This window comes from Pinus tabuliformis, chromosome 1_1, assembly GCF_031772625.1.
Source record: "Pinus tabuliformis cultivar Carrire ecotype Pingquan chromosome 1_1, CPIR1, whole genome shotgun sequence".
NCBI classification, from domain to species: domain Eukaryota; kingdom Viridiplantae; phylum Streptophyta; class Pinopsida; order Pinales; family Pinaceae; genus Pinus; species Pinus tabuliformis.
In genome coordinates, this window is record NC_142297.1 from 639,994,905 (window position 1) to 640,013,990 (window position 19,086).

Sequence of the window (19,086 nt, forward strand, 5' to 3'; positions counted from 1 at the left end):
CTAAAAAAAAAAAATTCTGTAGGTGCCCGCTTGGTGTTGCATTGCTCTTTCACTGACGCTAGCTCTAAGCCAAGAGGTCTACTAGACAATGAGTTGGGTAGGACACCTCCTATGGGGTGGAACTCCTAGAATCTTTTTGTTGCGATATCAATGAGAAAGTAATCAAAGAAACTATTGAGGCGCTGATCTCAACTGGGTTTAGTAAACGAGGTTATGAATTTGTCAATATAGATGATTTTTGGAGGAAGCTCCAGAGAATAGAGATATAGTGCGAAAATTGGAGCGACATTAGTACAGGCACAGAAAAGGCAAAATTGAGGATTGGTAGCTATGCTGGGTCCTTCAAGATTGAAACAAAAGAGAGAAATGAGCTCTAAAGTTTATGATACTGAGAAGGATAGCATAAGAAGAAAAGTGGATCAAATCAAGGCATCAGTAGCTCTTCCATTTCAATCACTTTTTGGAACTCAGGAAATGCTTTCCATTCAGCATCCTATTAATTCAAAAGAAGTTCCCAGCAATGAAGAATCATAGGTAGAGGTTGGCAAGCTTGTGGGTACTGAAGTTGCATGTTCAAATGTTGAGATTGAAAAGAATATGCAGGCGCTCAAAATATCAGCTGGAATTGTTAGTGAGGAAGGAAGGAAATATAGGGCATGGTGGCCTCCATTGCAAGTCAAGGAAGATGGAAAGAAGTCTTCAATAAGACAAATAGATGATGGGGAGTTACCTCCTTCACTTTCTGAGTTACGCCACACGTCTTGGCAACAAGGTAAATGACAGTCTAGTTTTGAGTTTCAACAGAATACTAGATCGGAAGCTCCTTCCCATTTTAATGAGTATCATGATGGAAAGAAGAGGAAAAAGAATTTGCCAGCAACACGTGATTCCAATAAGTCTTTCACACTGTGGGAAACTAATGGTAGCTTCAAGCCTTTTGATTATGCAGTAGCTAGAAGATCAATGAGTTTTGGAATAAGTGAAGAATATGCAAGAGATGTCAAAGACCACAGTGGAAGCAAAAATCTTTTCGGTAAAAAAGGGAAAGGTTCAGGATATGATCCCATGAACTTGGGAGCAAGTGAAGCTGGTGGGGATCTTCAACTAGTCAAAAGACACCAAGTTTTCCCAGCTTCAAGCAATCACAATGCTACATTTCATTAACTCTGCATTTTACTGGTCTCTTGTGCTCCAAGACAGCAGATCGATCAAACAACTCCAAGATTGGTGCACGTGGGTGCAAGGTGACCAGTCAATCGAATTTTTGAAAGAGGCATGTGGCATTATTCGGATTTTTCTAGGAACTGATGGCAAATGTTTTAGCCATGAAATCAGCAACACTGAGTTTTTGAAGGGGATAGATGGCAGTGTTCAAATATTCCAACGGACAGGTGGTAGAGTTTGTGGGCTTAAAAATCAATAGTTGTTAAAACCTTCCAGATTTCCAGCGATGACACTTTCAGCAGTTCCAGTTCAAAATATTGCAGCGAATCTTTTTTGATGAGATCTAATTAAATTATTTAGTTATGTTAAATTATTTAGTTATAATTTAGTTTATGTAATTTGACCGCAACTAATATTTTTTTTTGATTTTTGTTTTAATTATTTTGATTCCTATGTTTAGGAATTTATAATTAATATGTAATAGAGTATATATAGAGTGATTTTTGAAGATGTAGAGGTTCGATTTTGGAAGTAGAGAGGTTGCTTGGCACTGTGTAAATTTTTCCTGAATATCATTTTAATAAAGCAGTTTTCTGCCCTTTGGACCTAGGATTCATCATGGTGCTTAAATGTCCAGTATGTTTTTCTCATAAATTCATTTACACATTATATTTTTCTGCCTTGTTACAACATTATCTAAGAGATGTGTTAGGATCCATTCCCTATGATCCTCCTTTCATGATGATTTGTTGTTAGATGTAATGGTTGTCTTAGCAGAATTCTTCCCTTGCTAGATGCTCTATTGAGCAACCTCGTGATTCTCTTTCGTCTAAAGTTGCTGCTACAGATCCATCCCTTGTTTGATGCCTACAGGGAAGCAAGCTTTCTCCCCTATTCTTCTCACATTCACAATCTTTATCTGGCTGAACATGGCACTTACTTTGCCCCAAGTTTGCCAGCAGAAATTGGCATCGACTCCATAGCCCAATCATCCTTTCTCTTGCTGTTTCGACCCAAAACCTTTCAAACAAATCCCCGCACTCCATAGCTAGCCTAAAATTTCATTTATTGCAGCCACATCTTGTTGGAAAAGAGAGAGCCCTCTCTGGTCTAGCAGGGCTAGATTTCAGATTGAAAGCTTGGTCTGTGGTTACCTCAGAGTTACCTCTTCTCAGCCTTGAGGTTAATTCTGAGTGATAACAGAAGGATGGAAAGTTTCCATAGTGACAAAATGAAAATGGAAAATCCATCCTCTCGACTAGACATAATGAAAATCACAAATATTTCCAGATCATTCGAAACACCCTTCATGTTGTGCAATGGATGTGTGGAATACCTTCGAAATTATGATGAGATTGAGTGAGGGATATGTCGAGAGTGGGATGACCACACCTCCCCTCTGTTAAGTGAGGTGATAGTGGTGGATCTGCCCCAATAGAATTTAACTGAAATCATTCACTTACTCATCTCAATTGAGGGAATATATAATATTAATTAACTAATGTTAATATAAGATATACATAACCCATGAAGTGTATACTAACCTCCATTGTAAAAGACCCCTCAAGTAATTTTGTCAACCATCAACATAATGTAAACTTATGTCACCCACCAACATTATGTGAAATTAATTTAGGGTAACAGGTCTATTAAGAAAATTTAAGGGGTTTTAAAAATTTACATACAAACTGACAACAAAGAATTAGAATACGATCACATGGTTAAGAAGGAACATAAGGGACATTTAACTAAATGTGAAAGGATTAAATAACGTGGAGTGTTATGAAACCAGCTCACAAAAAGATAGAAAAGAAAGATCAATGCCTTAGAATTCAACCTCTTCGAGGGGGAAACCTCCTTTACATTACACAAATGAACAATTCTTGGATGATACAAATGACAAGACCTCCTTTCTATATATAGGAGTCTATCGGGTCATAATATAATCAGAGCCGACATAACAGTAATAATGTAAGGGCATAATAATGACAATAGCGGGCTTCTATGGGGCAGAATAATAACAATATGGGGACTACATGGGCACAATAATATAATAAGGGGGTTGTACTAATAACAATAAGGAGTTACACTAGTAGTATAGGGACCTAACATGCCCCTCTCCTTCAAAAGTGTTGTGATCAACACTTGAGTATTTCTTGATGCTTCTGTATAAAATTCTTGTCGTCCCATATGGAATCTTCAGTGGGTAAGTTCTTCCACTTGATGAGATACTCTGAAATTGATCGATTTCATAGTTGTCGGGTTCTTGTTTCTGTGACTTCTCCAGGTTCCAATATGATTTTTCCTTCCTCGTCAAGTTCTGGCAATATTGTTTGAACTGGGATCTTCTACAACTTTTGAATGAGTGACCAGACTTCTTTGTCCTTCTTCCTTTCATCCCTTGCTTCGTTTATCCAATATGGTTGGATAATAGAAATAGCACAAAACAATGCTTCCCTATCCTCATCCTTTCTTGAGAGTGAATCTGCAACAACATTTTTCTTCCCTTTTTCGTAGATGATTACAAAGTCATAAACCAACATATTTGTGACCCATTTTTTCTGTTCTTTGAAAGATAATATTTGTTCTAAAAATTATTTAAGACTATCATGATCCATTTTTACCTTGAAGTGTCTTCCCATTAGGTAAGGTTATCATTTATTAAGTGCATGTAGTATTGCCAACATTTCCTTCTCATAAATAGCTTGCTTGAGATGTAGCCGTAAAAATACCCATTCACCTACATCAAAAATTCTTTCATTGAGATGTTGATCTGCCTGTTGTTTCATTCGATTCTGCACCAAAGTGGAGTTATCCTTTAAAAGTTGGAGAACTTGTTGTTGATGCTCGATGTGATATTTCATTGCTTGAATATTTTTCTTCTTGCTATGTCCTTCTATCTTGAGAGTTTGAGGAGCGGTACTTTCTTCCAATGCATTACACGATATGGTCGAATTCTTTTCTTGATGCTCGATGTGATTTTTCACTTCTTGAACATTTTTCTTATTGATATGTCCTTCTATATTGATAGCTTGAGAAGTGGTAATTCCGGCCAATGCATTACAAGATATGGTTGGATTCATTTCTTCTTTCTTGATGTGATCTTTCACTTCTTGAACGTATTTCTTCTTGATATGTCCTTCTATCTTGAGAGTTTGAGTAGTGGTAATTCTTTCCAACGCTTTACATTGAGATATGGTCGAATTCATTTCTTCTTTCTCTAGGGTTGGTTCCAGGTGTATATCATCTTATTTTGATGTTTTTTGATCCTTTTCTTCCTCCTCTTCATAATCTATGTAAAATAACTTCTTCTCAGCACACTTATGACCTTTAATGTATTTGTTATCACAATTGTAACAAAGCCTTTTTTCTCTTTTTTCTTCCAATTGTTGTGGTGTCAACCTTGTAGGTTTTGGAAGGCTAGGGGAAACAACGCTTCCATCTTTATAGTTGTGAGGGGTAGACTTCCTTGTTTCCATAATTTTGCTTTCCACTTTTCTTTCCAACCTGAATGCATTCTCCCATGAATCAGGTTCCCAAAGATGAACCTCATGTTGAATGTTATCCTTTAAAGTCCCTATGGAGACATAAATCCTCTGCTCCTCTGTAATATCATTTTCCTTTATATTCAATTTTTGAAAGTCCTCAATGTGCTCTCCCATTAAACACTTTTGTTTGAGATTTATCAATTGGCTAAAGAAGGTGTTTTTGTTTGTATCCTCATAATGTGCTATCATTTCCTCTTTGAAAATTGACCATGTAACAAGTGGTTTACGAGAACAAAGCCCTTTATACCATAAAAATTGATCGAGTTCTAAATATGAAGATGCAATACGTACCTTTTGTAATAGTTGCACTTCATGTAGATCAAAATATTGCTCCATTTGAAGTATCCAATTTACCGGATCTTTTCCAACAAACTTCCTCATATCGCCTTTTCTTGATTTTAGGAGCTCGATCTTGAAATGGTTGTAACTCTATACTTTCAGATCTCCAAGTTTTGAAAGTGTCTCCTATAGTACCCCTTTGAGTCCTCTTTCTATCCCTACACGTCTAATTAGAATTTGATTCTCCAAGAAAGAGTTATGCCCAATCTCCTAAGATGACCTGATTATATAATGTTTCAGTAGAGCGAAATTGTATGACGTGCCACGTGTCACAGTTTTGACCTTCGGATCTAAAACTTATACACAGAAAACTACAGTTCATCCTCTTTCTGTAACTTCTTATGAAATTTCAATTTGTTTCTTAGAGAGAAAGTTATGATGATTTTCCCAAGGTCACCTATTTAGAATGTAATTCGGGAGTCTGCAAAAACCCTAACTTCCTCAGATGATATATATGAAAATATAGCGAGTCAAGATCTGAAATTCGGACCCGAGCTTCAACGAGAGTTTTTTCGAATGGGTTTTTGTTTTAGCATTTGAGACATCGCCGAACAACAATTATAGCGAAAATGCCACGATGACCTATTTGGAATAGCGAAACCCTAGAATCCAAAGCTCTCATACCAAATGTTATGAAACCAGCTAACAAAAAGATAGAAAAGAAAGATGAACGCCTTAGAATTCAGTCTCTTCGAGGGGGCAACCTCTACATTACAAAAATGAACAATTCTTGGATGATACAAATGACAAGACCTCCTTTCTATATATAGGAGGCTAAGGGGTCATAATATAATCAGAGAGGACATAACAATAATAATGTAAGGGCACAATAATAACAATAGTGGGCTTCTATGGGGCATAATAATAACAATATGGGGACTACATGGGCACAATAATATAATAAGGGGGTTGTACTAATAACAATAAGGGGTTACACTAGTAGTATAGGGACCTAACAGGGATGAAGAAAATTAGTATAAAAAATTTACAGAAAAACAATGTATATACTCTGGAATATCTTGCAATCATATATGGCTACGAGATATTATATTATTAATAATACGCTTAATATGTTTTATTATATTATATAGTTACAAAACATCATATATCATATTTTAATTATTTTTTTGGACATATTTTATTTTTTAATTTTAATGATGATTTTGATCAATTACAAATTGTTTTATGGGATTTTTTTAACATTTACAATTTCTAAATAATAAGATAAAAATAATTTATTAATGCTAACATTATAATCAAATATGTTTAATGAAAAAATGAGATAACATCTCCATATAATTACATTTTCTCAATAAAATTAAGAAATTTAGAACATTTCCTATGACCTTGTTATATGAAACTACCTTATTATATAGTTTCAATAGAACTTATATTGTTTCTTATTGCGAAGGATGGCATGTAAAGCTTTCCCATGCACAAAGTCTTTTTAATTAGCTATGTACTTTTTTAATGGTAGGTGGATTTTCCTTATTTATCATCATTATTATATAACATAAATGTGAAGTGGTATATTTTAAAGTTGTTTTAATTTTACGTGATAAATATAGTTTTAATTTTTATCTGGAGTATATTTGAATACAGAATTATATTTTATCAAATAAAATAAAATATTAATTTATTTTATTTATAAATAATGGATAATATTAATTAAAATATCATAATAATATTAAAGTTGTATATATTTAAATAACTTATTCACAAAATTATGTATTCATGTTTAACAAAATTATTAAACAAACTCTCTTGTTTTTATAGCCTTGCTACACGATCTTCACAAGTATTTTACTATATATTATTATAATTTGAGACATAATAAGTTTATGCTTACTAATAATGAAGTACAATGTTTGATGCAACAAAAAAATCAAATAATTATGATTAAATCTTACATATTAAGAAAGATGCCTTGCAAATTGTTAGTAATTAATTTAGGATAATATATGATTTATTATAAAAAAAGAGAAGCTCAAAGTAATTAAATAGATTAAGGAATTATAGAGATATAATGCATAATTGCTAAAGTAAGTATTAATATCCATATTCACATTGAGTGAATGGTTATTATAAAAAAGAGGAAGGTTTTGGAGAAATCTATTTACATTACAAGTTCTCTTAATAATTATTGAATTTTGTCCTAAGTGAGGTGAATGTGTTTGGATAATCGCAAGCTTAGTTCAAAGTTTAATTCCCAATTCACTTATATGTTTGAGTTGCTTCTCTTTGACTTAATTGTGTTATTATCAATAAATGAACCATTAACAATTATAAAAATATGATTTCTTTTATTGAAACTCAATGTTTAGTTGGACTCAATGTGTTGCTTATGTGTTTGAGGAAATGGATGGGTCAAACCTAGATAATAATTATGCTTAATGCTTCCACAACAATGTCTATGATTCTAAAGTATGTAAGTACATATTGTAGTAACATATATGTAAGTCTATATTTTTATTGTTTTGCCTAATCAGAGCTACTCGGCCTTTTAAAGGTACTTTAAATTTTCAAATGTGGTTTGATGTAGGTTTCATGAATTGCAATCCTATATAAATTGATTCTAAGAATTTACATCGACCTCTATGGTTACCAAAATTTAAACCTAAAATTTTAACATAAAATACAACTCAATTGACAATGTTTCCATAACTCAAAAGTTTTATGAACTTACATTTTTTCAACAATGTGGACGTTTCTAGTAATTTTAATATTCTATAGTTGTCAATGTTAACAATAAACCCCAAAGAAATGAATTGACCTATTCTTAAAGAAAGACTCTAGTAATCTAGATTTCATTTACATGGATACCTCTATATCATAAACATGGTTATAAATAAACATATTCATAAGCATTAATGACAATATCAATATTGCTAAAATTTCAATCAATGATGTTGAGTGCTCAAGTAAAAGCAAAGGGAGGTATGCAAGTCTTCATTTAAATTTCTTGACATGTCAATACATATAAATTTAAATATTTAACCATGAAATCACTAAGGAAATCAAACCTGGATATATTTGTTGACATCTAATATGCAAATCTCCATGGATATATAGATATGTATGTATGTATGTATGTATGTATGTAGACATTTGATATGAAAATCTCCATGTTTAATTCTTAGAGAGAGACACATTCACGTTTAGTTATGTTTGTGATGTTAATTAGATCAAAAGGCCTAGTGATTCCATAAACAACAACCTCGTGGATGGAACAACATTGGAATGGACAACCAAAACATTATTGATGAAAAACACATGTCACATATTGTAATCCTCAATGATATATAGGGCAACCAAGGAAAAGAGTTAGGAATCTTAAATCCTCCAAGAGTCTTAGTAAATCATTACAACACAATGAAATAAGCATAACATGATAATGCATCATAGTTATCATAATTAAGTTAAAACAAGAAAATACATCATAAATGCCACGAGCAATAACAAGAATACCACATAACCAAAATTTTAATTGATATATGTAAACATGTTGCTTCACTAACATAAACTAACAACAATTAATCGTTAATTTTTATTTAAAAAAATTATTTTATTTATTTTTTAATAAATTTTAATAATTTAATTACAAATCAAAATATAAAATATTGATACTTTTAACTTATTTTAAATTCTAAATATTGATATTTTTAACCTATTTTAAAAATTCTAAATTTATTATCCTATTTTTTCCGTTTATTAAACAAAATATAAATTTTAACCAAACTCAAACTGTTTTGATACTGAACTGAAACGTAGAAAACTTTTTCCAAAACTTTTATAACAAAAATTCAAACGGTTTGGACACGAAAACAAAATACAAAAAACTTTGAAGGAAAATGTTATTAATGAATATAAAGTGAGAGTGTTTTGACGCTAAAGTGAAACGTACTTGGACTTCTATAACCAAATTAAACTCAATTAATATAAAATCGTTGGTTTGAACTTAAGTTAAAGCTATGTCGTTGCTTTACTCATCTTGCCTATGGGAAAGTATTTTAAGCGTTTAAGATTAACAATCTTAATATTATTTTTTATCTTTGGATAAATTATGTGGTGTGATTTATTATATTTAGAAGCGTTTTCAAATAAAATGGAAAAAATGTTATTTATGGTTTTATGTTATATAAGTATTTTGACTTAATCAAATTATATTAAAATAAAAATAAAATTAATAAAAAAAAAGAAAATAAAAATTATAATTATTGTTTAAAATATTTTCACTCCATTAAATTATATAAATAGTTAAAATTAAAATAAAAGAAATAATTATATATAATTAAAAATGAAACTAATATAGATTTATCTTAATTTCATATCTATTAAGTGTTGAGAGGAACCAAATCTCTTTTCACTTTAAAAGAGGTTTGCACCTCAAGAGATTTGATCCCTCTAGGCATTTAATAGATCAAGAATTAAGATGTATGGGAATCTAAACCGATTTAAATTTAAAATAAAACATGTAATGTGATTTATACACTATTATATTGGATGAAACAATTATAATGATAAAGAGTTATACTATATAGATAATAATATATTTTAGCTATCAATTTTTTAAATAAATGGTAAATTTCAATTAAATGTAATATTTGATCTAACTAAATGTAATATAAATTTTAAAAAATATTAATTATTTAAACAAAATATATATTAAACACAAAATTATAATATTAATATTAAATAGAAAAATTAACTTTTTTTTTTTAATTCTTCTAGTTTGATGAACAATATGTTCGACAATTAGATGGGTTGAAATTTCCCAAGAATGTATTAGAACTGATCCATTTTAACATTTATAAAATAATTATATCTAATATAATAAATCAAGCCAAACACCAAATTGGTTGGTGTGTGTATCAGACCTCCTTGGTCATGACCAAGTTAGACACCAAATTGGTGTATGAGACCCCCTTGTTTGTGGGATAAGGGACTCATCTTAGTCTAAAGATTTTAACTGCACTATACCTCTAGTTTTGAAAGTGTGACCTCTTAAGAGGAAACACATGCTCTTAACCATTAGCCTTACTCAAGCTGTATTTCTAGCTAATATTTCTAATTTTTATAAAATAATTGTAATCTAGTATTTATGAAATAGTTATATCTAATATAACAATAATTGCCAATATTTCTAATTTTTATAAAATAATTGTAATGCAATGTAACATTGATAAGAAGTTTCCCAAAAACATATTGTAACCAACCCATTTTAACATTTATAAAAGGCGTAGTTTAAGTTATAGACGAAATAGTTTTGGATATTTTTTGTTAATTTTAATCGAAATTCGACATAAATCTAAAAAGAATTAGCATAAATTGTCTTATTTATCAAATTAAAGTACCCTAAATTTTTTTAAAAGTGCTATATATTTTAAATAATAAAAAATTACACTGTTACTTAAATTTTTATAGCCTGGAAAAATCATTTGCCCAGAAAAATCATTTGATATATTTAATCTATAAATTAAACTGCATCTTTATTTATAAAATAGTTATACGTAATGTAATAATAATTGCTAATATTTATAATTTTTATAAAATATTTATAATGTAATCTAAAACTGATATTTTGAAATTGCCTATGGTCCATAAATTCTCAACTCACCGATAAAATAGTTTAAGAAAATTATACAAAACTCCCAACTTACCAGATGAAAACATCGGGAGTACGTAAAACAATAAAATAAATCAGATAATTTTGGGAGTACGTAAAACAATAAAATAAATCAGATAATTTTGGGCCTCGACATTTGGACATTCAGGTTTTTAAAATTTACGTGTCCGCACATGGCACGCTACGTTACCATTATCGTTCACGTAACCAGAGTAATGCTTGAATTGTTGATCTGCCCAATCATTTAATAGAAATTATAATAGTTTTTATATTATTTTTTGGTCCTCCTCTCTTGGAGCTTTTATCTGGCAGAGCTTCCGGTTTGCCTATATATATGTATACAGCAGAGGTTTAACTTCTGGTTTTGTTTATTTGAAGAATATACCCAAAATGCCATTCTGTGGGATTAATTTTGTGGAGATACAGAAGCCACTGTTGGCCATGGTTCTGAGATGGGGAGGAGTAGAATCCAAGCTCATTGAGATTGAAGAAGGAACAACGACTCATTGTTGGGTCCCCAGAGAAAATACAAGGCCGCCACTGGTTTTGGTCCACGGCTTTGCTGCAGATGGTGGTGTGACATGGCAGTTCCAGGTTGGAGAACTGAGTAAGCATTATTCCGTATATGTCCCTGATATGCTATTTTTTGGCAAGTCTACAACTGTGAGGAAGGAGCGGTCTGAGAATTTCCAGGCAGAGTGCCTGATGAAAATGCTGAGGAAACTCGGTGTAGAAAGTTGTGCCTTGGTGGGGTTTAGTTATGGAGGCACGGTGGCTGTTAAGATGGCAGAAATGTATCCAGAGCTTGTGGAATGCCTTGTCATCACTGGATCAGTGGTTGCCATGACTGATTCTATTAGCCAGGCTTCACTCAGCAGGCTTGGGTTCTCTTCTTCAGCTGAGCTGCTGCTTCCCACATCAGTTACAGGGCTCAAGGCATTATTTTCTCTGGCATTTTATAAGAAATTTCAGTTACCAGATTTTCTCTTCCAGGATTTCCTAGAGGTACAAATTTTGTTTATTTATATTTATGTTATTTATTTAATAGATAATGTTATTGAGATTTAATGGGTTATTTTTATGTAGGTTTTAGATTTTAAGAATATTTGGGAATTTGATTGTTAAGAGAAAGGTGAATTGTTTAACCCCTTAACCGATTTCTAGATCCACCTTCAATATAAGCTCAGCCAAAACTAATATTGTTTATTAAATAGATAATGTTATTCAAATCTATGTTTCTAAATTTGTCATGAAATTGAAATGAATGAAGGTTATGTTCGACAACAGGGAGGAGAAATGGGAGCTTTTAACAGCTTTGGGTGAAAGTAACAAAGAATTACAAGTTCCAAAACTTAGTCAGGTGATGAAGACGACAAATTTTATGGAATTACAGTATATTGAACACATGTCATTGTTATCTTATTATGTTTGAGTTATCACTTGTATATTATAAATGGTATATAATTTACATATAAAAATTACTATTTATAATTGATAAATATTAAGTAACTTGTAATAAATTAATAATTGATTTACTTTGTTTACATCTTGTCTATTGGACTAAAATAAAGTGATAGACAATAAACAAGATATAAAGTCAATCACCTATTATTAACTTAGTGTATGGTGCATAGTATTTGTCTTCACAACAATCTAAAAAGCTAAATACAATTACAATGAAATAATAAGTACAATTATTACCATTATTGGCAAATATTAAGCCCCATGTAGTAAACCAATAATTGATTTATTATCTTTACATTTTGTTTATTGGATGAGAATAAACTGATAGCCAATAACCAAGATATAAAGTCAATGACCCAATTATTAACTTACTGCATGGTGTTTAATATTTGCTTTGACAACAATCCAAAAAGCTAATCACAATTACTATTTATAACTGGAAAATATTAAGCACATTGTAGTAAACCAATAATTGGTTTACTATCTTTACATCTTGTCTATTGGATGATAATAAAGTGATAGGCAATAACCAAGATATAAAGTCAATGAGCCAATTATTAACTTACTACATGGTGCTTAATATTTGCCAATTACAATGAAATAATAAGTACAATTATTATTGATAATTGGCAAATATTAAGCACCATGTAGTAACCCAATCAAGTCATCATCATCAGTAACCCAATCAATGATTTACTGTCATCACATCTTGTATATTGGATAAAGATAACGTGATAGTCAATGACCAAGATATAAAGTTAATGATCCAATTATTGACTTATTGCATGGTGCTTAATATCCGCCTTCAGTGCAATCTAAAAAGCTAAATACAATTACAATGAAATAATAAGTATAATTACAAGTTCATGGGACTGCACCAAATATAATAGAACAAACTTTAAAAAAAAATCTAAATTAACATTTTTAAAAAGAAAAACTCATAATAATCAACTTTTATGCATAACTTAAACTAGATAATTACTAATCACAATTACCCAAAAAAATACCTACAACTATAACAAAATTAAAAGTACAATTACCAAATCACAATTATACACTAACATATTAACTTTACAAAAAATCTACAATTACAACATCACAATTATGCACAAACATATTAACTTTACAAAAATTCTTATTATAAATACACTATATTCAACCAAACAAAAAACTCATAATACTTTATAGAACATAAAATGCTAACTTTAACTATATAATTAAAATTATTATCACAGCGGGCATCACTTTATCATTCTAGCCAAAACCTTAATCAATACAGGTAAAAACCCATAATTAATTCCAGCATCTCCAAGCCCTATCCTTGGGGCCTAAGATTCGAAAGAAAATTGCAATTATAATAATATCCAATAAATTCATTATAAAAGTTTTTATAATATCTAATAAATTTATTATAAAAATATTCACTAAATAATGATAGTTATAAAAGTGTTATTAAATAATAATAATCATTTATCTTAATCTAATTAAGATAAATTATAATATTACTATCAATATAATAAGATTTAGATGCTAATCACAATTACTTCGATTTAATAAATGAATAATAGTCATTTAGATCAAATAAAAATGTTTAGAATAATACTATTATTATCGTTACAAAAAAATTTAATCATTATTAATGATCACTTAAATATAATGTTTTGATTTCACAATCTTTATGATAAATAATCAGTACAAAATTTCGAAAGGAAATATAAACACTTTAATAATCATATATTCAATGGTTAATAATAATACTTAAAACAAGAAATCTTTTTAATTAATCATTATATTTATAAAAAATAATATCAATAGATAATTTAATCAGTATAAATTTATTTTAATTTTGGATCAACAAATGTTTAAAGCTATTTAATATCTAAAAATGTAAACCTTTTTTTAAATACAAAATTTAAGAAATTGGGATAGATTTATTTTAATTCTTAATAATATTTTAAAAATTTATATAAATTTCACATCTCTAAATATAGAAATATTCTTATTTTTATTTTTATTAAAAGCTTGACAATACATATAATTACATATGTGCTACATTTTTATTTTACATATATATAATTTAAATTTAAATATGAAATTCTAAAATATAATGATTATAGATATAAATCATTACTTTAATTTATGAATCTTAATTTATAAAAAAAACATATATATCACAAAACAAGTAAGTTATATATATATATATATATATATATATATATATATATATATATATATATATATATATATATATATATCACAAAACAAAACAAGTAAGTTATATATATATATATATATATATATATATATATATATATATATATATATAGATATAGATTATTTTTATTTATTTATTTATTTTATTTTATTTTGTTTATTTATTTATTTTTCTTCTTAATATGCATATTATGATTTTTTTTCCTTAAAATTTTGTTTGTAATTTTATTAATAAAAATCAAATTACAAAAATAATAAATTGAATTGTAACAATTTATTATTTTTATTATTTTTTACTTTGTTATGTTTTATTATTATTGTTTTTTGATTTAATATTTCATTTTATGGACACTACAACATCTCTCCTATATATTGAGTAGATATTTAAAATTTTAAGCTCATTCACAACCACTACAACATCTCCTCTAGTCCAATGAGAGATTGGAGCATTTCATCTCCATACAATATATCTCGTAATTGTTCACTGTCCCCTATCTCGTAATTGTTCACCATCCCCTTGTGGGGTGCTTCTTATGATATGAATTCAATGACCTTCAAACTCCACTTCTTATTATACATGACCATTTTAAAAGGTCACAAATAAATTAGCAAACTAAAAACATAATTAAATTCTAAACAATATTCCAAGCATCTTCAATACTAACCACACACATCAACTTTCTAAACATCTTAGATACTAATCCTAATTATACAAATATTTTCAATACTAATCCGAATTACACATAGTGAGTTTCTCATTAAAACAACTTACTCTCTAATACCCAATTTGACAAAAGTAAAATAAAATTAACAATTACACTTTGATATTTAGATGAAATTCTAATCCAATTATTATAATAAAAAGTTTAATAATCAATAAAAACATGTATATCTCTGATTTCAAGTTTCTGTGATTCATCTTGTTTAACAATTTTTAATCAAAATTTCAAATCAACTAATATAGCTCATCTTTATCATGAAAATAAACCACATTAATTAATTTTCAACATAAACCAAAAATTAATAATATAATTAATCCAGAAAAACAATCTCAAAACATACATACTTATAAACTTAATTCCCTCACCCTACAATAAATTTAAAATCAATAACCATCATTACAACTCTTCAACCAAAAATACTGATAACAACAATATTAAATAATTAATAATAATCACATAGCCATTGTTAAATAAAAAATATGTATAACAAATTTAAATAATCTTTATTTAATAAAATTATGAATCTATATATTAAAAAAATGTCAGTGTTTTTATCATTTTATGATTATGCTATCTTTCTCCTTCCAACGCAATCTCTTTTCAATTAGACCACAAGGTCATGACCATTTTTATCAATATTGATTATTTATCAACTTTATTGTATTAATGTAAATAGCTTTTGGAATTTAACATTGGATATGTTTTGACGGGTTAGAAAATACTTTTATTATGGGGAAATAACGACGAGGTTTTCGATGTTGAAGTGGCACATTGGATGAGAAGGTAGGTTTTCTCAATTCCTTTTTTAAATAATTAATGTTTATTTTAAATGAATTTTATTTTTAATATTTAAATGATATTTATTTTATAAGTTATATTTTAATATTTATTTTTATAAATATTATTTTAATATTTGTATGAATAGGCAATTGGGTGACGAGACACAAGTTGTACTCATTGATAAGGCTGGCCATTTGGTGCATTGGGAAAGACCTTGTCAATACAACAAACGTCTTCTGGAATTCCTAGAACAACACTATGCTGCTACTTCCAAGAAAAACTTGTAAATAATTCTAGTGTTCTCCATTAAAGATCAGATGTAAAAAGATGATTTAACATCAGGTTACAAATACCAGTTTTTTATACTTTAAACTTGTGTGGGGTTACACTTGTATCAAGTTTCAAAAAGTGATTTAGTCATTTTTATTATCTTAAATTTGTGCATCATTGTTAAACTGTTTTTTTGGTTTAATCAAATCTCTCTAGTTTTGAATTAAGACTTTAATTAAAAACATTTTAACTATTGCAAATAATTTTTCACTCTATCAAAGTAATTGAAATAATTTATCAATTTTTTAATATTATAATTATATTTGAGCTGACGCCAACTACAGTAGTGCTTTGAAACTATGATTATTAAGAAATCGATTATCTGATTAATTCAGAAAAACAGTTAAGAACATGAATATAACGTAAATATTATATATATTAAAAAAAAAATCCTATTATATAACAAATATAAATTTATTTAAATTACATATTTATTAAATATTTTGAAAAATCAAATTTTATAACATTTAAATTTATATAACTAAGATGAATTATATTAATTTTTAATAATATTATTTATATTTATTTAAATTTATATAACTAAGATGAATTATATTAATTTTTAATAATATTATTTATATTTATTTAAATTTCACATATTTGTATCTAAAATATTTTTATTTTTATTAATTTTATTAAAACATTTATATATATATTTTTTATTTTTTTGGGTATGTTTTATTATTTTTTCAATATATATATTTAATGTGTTTATATATATATAATAAGAAAAAACATATATTTGATATTTTATAAGAAATCAAAAAGTAAAATCTCTTGGATGTATAATAACACACTTGACAACTTAAAAAACTGGGCTCAAAATAAAATCCTAACAAATCTTGAAACTTAATTAAATTCTACTTGAATATGATCAAACAGATTCAAGGACAAAACAAACAACACATTACCATTAGACACCTATTAGATGGAAACTAACCCAACCTATAATAAGAGCTTCTTGGATAACATATCTTCCATGACATTATTTTACCTCTATGTATGAAGAACTTGCACATCATCATATTGCTTCTGTAGTTGGTGGATTTTCCTTTGCCATGATTCTCAATGAAGAGCCCTTAAGTCATCTCTTTCATTAAACCAATCCACAAGGAATTTTGAATCCCATACAGTCTGAATATTTGACCTACTTCCAAAGGGAAATCCTCATGGAACAACACATAGCAAGGAGTTCATCTATAAAATTTGTGCCTTGGACAATACCTAGTTTGCATTTAATCATCAAATAACTGGGGAAGAAAATGACTATACCCACACCACAAATATCCCTCTGATTGACTCCATAAAATAATTCCCATGCTATACCAATTGCTAGCTACACATCTATGATAAGCCTGATCTTCTTCCCTTTCAACAATTTCACTTGCTCAAGATAAGACAATCTTGTATTTTGCGTAATAACTTCAAAGAAAACCACAGTCTTCAATTAGACAACGGTTTTTCCCTAGCCAAATTCCCCACAATACAAAGATTAGAAGGAATATAAGGGAAGAGGAAATAAACTTTTGATTTCAATACTAAACTCACACTTCAACCAAGCTCCCATTCCACCATGCATCAAGGTTAAAACAACAAAACATTGTCTTCCAAATATATATTACAAAAGGAAAATGAATAAATAAATGAGAAATATACTCCTTAACCCAACATTGAACACAAAATCCAGGACCTACACATTCTCACTTAATAATAATATCCCAATTCAATATTTTTCCTTCCAACAACAACCAAAGGAACAACCTACATTTAAGGGGTCCTTATCCCTTCCAAACTAATTTGTGCCAACATTTTGAAGGAGCAAGAGAACTATCTTGAATTAGTGCAACATATCTATATCTAGTGTTACAATTCCACTTTGTTTATTTTTAGACCACCTAATGATGTGTTCCTCCTCCCAGTTAATTACGATATCGACTTAACCCAATCAATACAAAAGAGCTCCATTCACTTGCAAAAACATGAGAAAGGCCTAAATCTTGAGCTGAAAGCCACTCTTGACTATTTGAGTTTTCATCTACGTGCCTAGTAACATAAAAAATAGTAATATAACCCGCATGATTTGAATAATACCCATCCTATCAAAGATTTTATGGCAACCATTTCATCCTATCCATGTGTCATGACGAAGAAGCACTTTAGCCCCATTCCCAATCTTCCACAAAATCCATTTCTCCAAATATTATAGACCACTTGCCAAATTCCTCCAAATCATAGAACCTCCCCTAGTCAGTTTAGGCTCTTTCCTGACACAATCTACAACTGACATGGATTTCAAATATTTCACCGACTCCATAAACTGTTGTAAAAAAGCATACACCAAAAACTCTTGGTTGTAAGAGCTAATCCAAATTTCTCCATATTTCATAAGTCCCAACCACCTAGAGACTTTGGAAGTTCAAGATTTTTCTAAGGCACCAGAGTCATTCCTCTCCACTACTTCTTTCCATTCCAAAGAAAATTAATACTTAAATTTTTGATAGCACCTAAAATACTTTTAGGGTTTTTTTTAAGTCAACTAAAAGACCGAGATTCCTTACAAAATTGATTTGGTTAAGATCAGACAACCTCCTAATGAAATCAATGTTGTACATAGTGTTTTCCTTAATTACAACAAGATGTCATTGATGTCAAAGGGTTTTTTGAGACATGAACAATATTATTCATGATGACTAAGGAAGTAGCAATGCTCTCTTTGAAGCAATATGACAACTAGGTCTCTTGCAAGACCTCATCAAGTGAAGTTAAAGGAGCTTGAAGTTATTTGAGTTTTTGATGCAATTATGGTTCCCTAATGATCTTATAAACAACATGGTTGTGTAGTTCTGATCCATACCTTTCCAACAATATATCTTGCTCTGAAAATTGATTATTAATCATG

At 29.1% G+C, this 19,086-nt stretch overlaps 1 protein-coding gene across 1 annotated transcript; it reads left to right on the forward strand.

Annotated features, from left to right (window-relative positions):
- The first annotated feature begins 11,067 nt into the window (after nt 1–11,067).
- LOC149214961 (uncharacterized) lies at nt 11,068–16,144 on the forward strand. The gene is made up of 4 exons (XM_089389566.1): nt 11,068–11,682; nt 11,948–12,037; nt 15,793–15,860; nt 16,003–16,144. The coding sequence occupies exons 1-4, from the start codon at nt 11,068–11,070 to the stop codon at nt 16,142–16,144; spliced, it is 915 nt and encodes a 304-aa protein (XP_089245692.1).
- Nucleotides 16,145–19,086: the final 2,942 nt, after the last annotated feature.

What these genes read in the sequence shown, in the direction of transcription:
- LOC149214961 (XM_089389566.1), top strand. Translation starts at nt 11,068, where the DNA reads ATGCCATTCTGTGGGATTAATTTTGTGGAGATACAGAAGCCACTGTTG. An exon ending in AAGTTCCAAAACTTAGTCAG is followed by an intron (nt 12,038 to 15,792) that starts GTGATGAAGACG and finishes TTGACGGGTTAG; the next exon opens with AAAATACTTTTATTATGGGG. An exon ending in GTGGCACATTGGATGAGAAG is followed by an intron (nt 15,861 to 16,002) that starts GTAGGTTTTCTC and finishes TTGTATGAATAG; the next exon opens with GCAATTGGGTGACGAGACAC.